This window comes from Anastrepha obliqua, chromosome 6 (assembly GCF_027943255.1).
Source record: "Anastrepha obliqua isolate idAnaObli1 chromosome 6, idAnaObli1_1.0, whole genome shotgun sequence".
NCBI lineage: Eukaryota > Metazoa > Arthropoda > Insecta > Diptera > Tephritidae > Anastrepha > Anastrepha obliqua.
In genome coordinates, this window is record NC_072897.1 from 39,908,226 (window position 1) to 39,914,589 (window position 6,364).

The 6,364-nt window shown below is 38.0% G+C and overlaps 1 protein-coding gene across 1 annotated transcript; it reads left to right on the forward strand.

Annotated features, from left to right (window-relative positions):
• The first annotated feature begins 5,266 nt into the window (after positions 1-5,266).
• LOC129250390 (uncharacterized) lies at positions 5,267-5,995 on the forward strand. The gene has a single exon (XM_054890019.1). The coding sequence runs from the start codon at positions 5,267-5,269 to the stop codon at positions 5,993-5,995; it is 729 nt and encodes a 242-aa protein (XP_054745994.1).
• Positions 5,996-6,364: the final 369 nt, after the last annotated feature.

A 6,364-nucleotide genomic window follows, 5' to 3' on the forward strand; every position in this document is an offset into this window, starting at 1 on the left:
GTTTTGGTAGTATGGATTTTGTCGACTTGAGCCATTGTTTGTACGCGGCTCACTACTGTGGGAAGAGAGAGAAAATTGTGCTCCCTTTCATTTTGATTGTTTACTTCTTTTGACATAGTAATATCTGCATGTTTGCTTTGATTGACGTTTGCGTATTTTTTTGATTCTTCGTTTTCCTCTATGAGAGAGGCTTTCTCAGAGCTAAGATTCACTATTATGCTTTTTAGTTCAGCGACCTGTGCAGTAAGTATTTATTTATTTTCTTCCCTTAAGCACACGACCGCTTTGGTCAAGTTCAACCAACGAACTCCGGTAATTGCCATAGATTGCTCGATCACCCTTCTTAGGGATTGCGCAGAGTACTCTTAAATTCCAATCGGCAGGCATGGTTTCATCCGACCATATTTTGCATAAAAGCTGATGCAAGCACCTTACCAGCTCCACGCCGCCATGTTTCGGCAGTCCGTCGCTTTCACGGCTTTGTTGCTCTTTAGCCGCGTTATTGCTATGCTCACCTCTTCATTGTTGGGAAGCGGAACGACGATTCCGTCGTCAGCGATTGGGGTACTGGGATCCTTACATTTATGTGACATACGCAGAGTTCACTATTTAACAAGTTCGAGAAGTGTTCCCCCCATAATTTAAGTACACTCTGGATATTATAGGCGGTCCCAAACCCAGCGCACAACCAGCTATCCTGGGTTGCTTCGCCTTCTCACCTTAGCTCGCGAAGCTTTTAACTCCTATAATTAAAAAAAATTAACTGTCTAATATGCTAATAAGCTAACGGTAGTTTACATAACTAGTGTATTATTCTGTGCGCACTTGACACACAGAAACTAAAACAAGCACCATTCGCTACCAAGGCCAATTTAATACAGAAAGTCAGGTCTTCCCAAAACAGTTACTTTATTTTTCTCGATTTTGACAGGTGTGACGTCAGGCACCTTAATAATACAAAACAAACGACAAAAGAAAAAATTACATGTTTGTGAAATTTCGGTGAATGACTTGGTTATATTATATTTTATCTAAACTTTTCGAAGGAATTGTTAAAGAAAGGATGTATCATACTTTGCGACTAAGAGCTTAATGTCGCCCCACCAGCATGATTTATCTCGGGTAGGCCTACAGTTTCCAACGTGGCTGCTTTTGGTGAATATTGTTTTTCAATTTTTGCTGAAAGCTTTCCAGTCGATTGTGCTTGTAAGGAAATTTCTAAAGCTTTTGATAGAGTTTCTCATACAATTCTATTACGGAAATTAGTATCACTTGGTTGTCTTCTGTTTTGTTTCAATTGTTGAAATCTTATTTATCTGATAGACGATGTGTGGTAATGATTGAGGGTGAATGTTCGGAACCTTTGATTTCATCTTCAGTGGTACCACAAGGTAGTATTTTAGGGCCTCTTCTCTTCGTTCTATTTGTTAATGATATAAGTAAATGCTTTTCATTTGCCAACTTTCTTCTATATGCTGACAATTTGAAAATATTTTCTGGAATTAGAAAATATGGGGATGTTCCTATGTTGCAAACAGAAATTAAATTACTCGTTCGCTGGTGCAGTAACTCTGACATCTCGCTAAATATTAAGAAATGTTTTCATGTCACTTTCGCTAAAACTCAAAGTGTTTTCCAGTCATCTTAGGCATTGATAATATAATATTTTACTTCAATCTGTTCTTGAAGTCAAAGATCTAGGTGTGATCTTTGACTCCCATTTTTCATTCAACAGTCACATTAACTTTATTGTATACACCTCTTACTCAATCTTAGTTTTTTTATTTATTTATTTAAAAGAGTAACAGTTAATAATAACTATTCCACTTACGAAATAAGCACTGGCTGCCAGGGATTTCGGCTTATGGTATCTTAAACTAGAGTAATAATATAGATAGGTAACAATACAAGAGGATGGGAGAGGGTCGTTGAGGAAGTGTTAGAAGATTAGTGGGTAGTGCGAGTTTGAGTGGAGTATAACTTTATATGTATATAGTTTTCGCAAAGTGTTAAAGTTTAAATTTAGTTTGTTTAATAAATTTACAAATTAAGATAATGCTATTGTCATTTGTGTTGTTGAGTAAATTCGAAAGGGCAGATATCGAGGAGGTGTGTTGTCGAGTAGTCGTTTGAGTTGCAAAAAGGGCAGTCTGGTTTGACTGTGCCGTTTATCATGTGAACATGGATGGCTATAGTGTGACCGATTCGAAAGCGTATAAATATCTTGAGGTTCTGAGAAGACATGTGTGTAGGATATATGGGCTCGATGCCACTAGGATTGTACTTTCTTTGTGGTGTTGAGAGAGATTAGTATAATTTGTAGTATTAGTACTATCTTTGATAGTAAAATGTGCACTGAAGTGAAGAGGTTCTTGGGCGGCTTCTTTGGCTCTGGTATCAGCGCACTCGTTGCCTTGTATTCCGGCATGACCCAAATGTAATATCTTATTTCTGCATTGAAGAAGCTTGGGTAGGAGCATTATTGGTTGCGCTTGGCTCTGTGGGATATATTCGGTAATCCGGCTTCTGCAAGAACAGCTTTTGTTGGTGATCATGGAAACGCGCGGATACTCCTTTTAGCTGCCGCATGGTAATGAGCAATTAATAGCTTGAAATTTTCTTTGGCACAATGCCCGTAAATACAAAGTCTAAAATCAATTTTGGATCACAGTAAGGCCTTTGTTACGTTAACAAGTGTGTGTGGAGGATTATGGAAATGTTTAGAAGATAAAAATTTAATTATGTTAAGTCTTAAAAATAAGCTTATTCTAATGGCTTTATAGTGTTCCTTATAGGGAAGTTTTTTGTCAAATGTTAAGTCTAAAATCCTTAGTGTGTTAGAATGTGGGATTAGTACATTGGAAAAGGACAAACTGGGGAAGCAACATTTACGTTTTCTACATATATGAAAAGTGGCGCATTTACTTGCTGAGATGTTGGCGCCTGATATTTCTGATCATTTATTTATGCTGTTTAAAATGTTCACGAAAGTATAAATAACTTTGTTAAGGTTTTTTAATTTGGAAAATACTGAAATATCATGAGCATATATATGGTGACATGTTCCACCTAGGCATTAGAAGCTATAATTGAACTAATTTCATTAAAAGCTATAGTAAACAATGTCACTGAGAGAGGTGAACCTTGTGGTATACCATTAAAGAGTGTATGAGCCTGTGATTTACAATTATTAACGCTGACTGAAAGCTTGCGATTACTTAAAAAGGATTTCACGAATTTATAAATTTTGTTTCCGGTTTTCCAGCGCTTGAGTTGGTTAAGACCAACATGAATGCCGATTCTATCGAATGCTTTCTCGAAGTCTAAACTTAATACAGAAACGTGATTATCTGACGCTAGTGCCGAAGATGCGAAATGTTCAAAGTATAAAAGCGACTCGGTCACTTCTATGCCTTTTTGGAAGCGAGTCGGATTCTGGGAATGCTGGGTAGGCTTTTGAGTATTTCATAGGATATTTTATCCAAGCCCAGTGTCTTTCCAATTATATTTGAGATCGTGATACTGGGAGATCGTGATATTTGTGATTGTGATACTAACAAAAACTCTGCCGTAACAGACAATGAAGAACAGGACGATAAAATTGATGGCACTGTTAAAATCAGAAAACAAACTGAGAAAGAGAATACTGCTTCAAATTTCTGATTATCCAGTGATGCTGCAGACTGGCCAATACCACTGCAAGATCATATTAGAAGTTTAATAGTCGAAAGGGGTAGTGAAGTATTTCAAAACAAGGACGGACCTTTTGAATCTATAGAAAGACCAGGTGAAAACACATCTTTGTTTAACTTCGTCTTGGTTTTACTCGTTTAAACGAAACTAAATAAAGGGTTTTTCAATTGGCGCGGGTCGATTTTGGCGCCCTGTGGCAGCCATTTTGTTTTGGTGACATCTGTCAAATCTTTTGTTTATTATTCAGTTGTTTATGCCAAATCATCATGGCAAGTTACACGATTGAACAGCACGTTCAAATGATAAAACTTTATTATCAAAATGAGTGTTCATTAACGAAAACGTTGCGCGCATTGCGCCCATTTTTCGCCGTTTGTTCGCTGACTGGGCTTCGAATCGTTTGGAAGAGAACCCCAGTTTTGGGCGAAAAATCATCTTTAGTGACGAGGCGCATTTTTGGATGAATGGCTGTGTTAACAGACAAAATTGCCATATATCTGAAAACACCAATCCACACGAGGTTCACCAGGTGATAATGCTTCCTCAAAAAGTTACCGTTTGGTGTGGATTTTGGGCCGGCGGCGTCATTGGTCCGTACTTTTTTGCGAACGACATTGTTGAGGCGGTCACCGTCAACAACATCAACACCGCTACACAACGATGATAACCAATTTCTTATGGCCCATATTGAACCATATGGACCTAGACGACATGTGGTTCCAGCAGGACGGCGCTACGTGCCACACAGCAAACGCCATTTTATTCCATTTCAACATCTACCCGCCCTTATTGAAAAACCCTATATTTAAGGAAATGGAAGTTATATTCACCATCATCAATGAAATTATACTGTTATTGCCGTCGGTTATTTGCATCTGAGGGAGACAAAAGTGGTAGTAAATTTGTCTCTGGTTTTTGTCAATGGTGGAAATTAAATCCAAAGCTTTCACAACATGAATCATCCAATAAACATATATCAAATTTAGAAAAATGGATATGTTACTGTTACCATTCATTCTCTTTGTTCGCAGCAGCACTAATTGGTATTTTCGATATTCGCATCACTAAATGGCGTGATGATAACTACAACCGTAATTCTCTCAATGAACTAAAATTCTTCGTATTTCCTTCTTATTTCATTCTTATTGTATATACATATATACGAGTATGTACCAACATACATAAGTGTAGCATAAATTTATATTGTGACAACTTAAAAACTCACTTCTACCGCGATCATGAAACAATAAAGTTGTAAATCATTTTAGCGCTTATTTTTTATTTGAAATTAATTGCATACATAGGTGGTGCAAAACAGCTCCTCCTCGAAACATTGGTGACCCCGACATGATCGGGTTAGAAGTATTTTCGCGTTATAACTATTCGAGTTTTAACTAAATAAAATTTTGCTCATTTGCGTGCAAGCCAAAATTTGAGTGCAGTTATTGAAACTGTAAATAAATTAAATTCGTTCGTCAGTACATAACCGCATAACGGAGGTATCTGCTAATAATGCAGCTACTCCTATTTCTTCGCATCTGTCGTACTGCACACATTTAATTGTATTGCCAAAATGCCCAAAGGCAGCAAATCGAAAAAGGGTATTGAGAACACATCATCCGATGTAACGATCAACAGCTCCGATTCAATTTCGTTTAATAAAAGGAAAAATGCGTCGATTAAGCACCAATTAATTGCGTTAAACAAAACATTGTCGTCGCATCGTCTTGGTGAACTTGATGAAGCTGAAATTTCTGTCCACATGGAGTACGTCGAAAGCATTCACGACCACTTTGACCACGTGCATTCTATTCTCGAAGAAGCTGATCCACGCGAACTAGATGGAGTAGGCCGAGCAGAATTTTTTGACGTGTACCTAGAAGTCAAAGCAAAGCTGTCGCGTGAGCTCAATTTGCATCGGAAGACAAACGCAAGGCATTCATCGACTGCTAGGCATTTCGCATTGGAAGAATCGCCGACAACGTTATTCTCGTCGCAAAGAAAGTCTCGCCTTCCTGAGCTGAAAATACCGAAATTTAGTGGAGCGTACATTGATTGGCCTAATTTTTTTGCCATGTTCAGCAGCGTTATTGACAAGGACCTCGATTTAAGCAAAGTGGAGAAACTCCAACATTTACGCGCTAGTCTACAAGGAGCCGCTTTGGAAAAAATTTGCTCACTAGAACCGGTTGAGGAGAATTATGAAAAGGCCCTATTAAAAAATCGATTTGATAACAAATTACTTATTTTTCAGGCTCACATTAGGGTGATTATCGAGTTGAAGAGTGTTGATAAAGGTTAAGCCAATCGTTTGCGCGAATTGTACGGCAATTTTAATTCCCATCTTCGTGCACTTAACACCATGGCAACAATATCGGATGGTTTGCTTATACATCTTGTTACTAGAAAGTTCGATCAGAAGACGCAGGAGAAGTGGGAGGAGGACTTGCCCACGCAGACATTGCCATCTTTGAATTCAATGGTCTCATTTCTGAAGAAGCAGTGCCGAATTATGGAAATTTTGGAAAGTGCTACGCAAACACTTAGCAATCAGATTGGCAAGCATTCGAATGGAAATAAAGGTATTAGAAACGCTTTGGTAGCATCCTCAAGTAGCTCTAGCTTTTGCATTTTTTGCGATTCGAAAGAACATTACATAAATAGCTGTTTA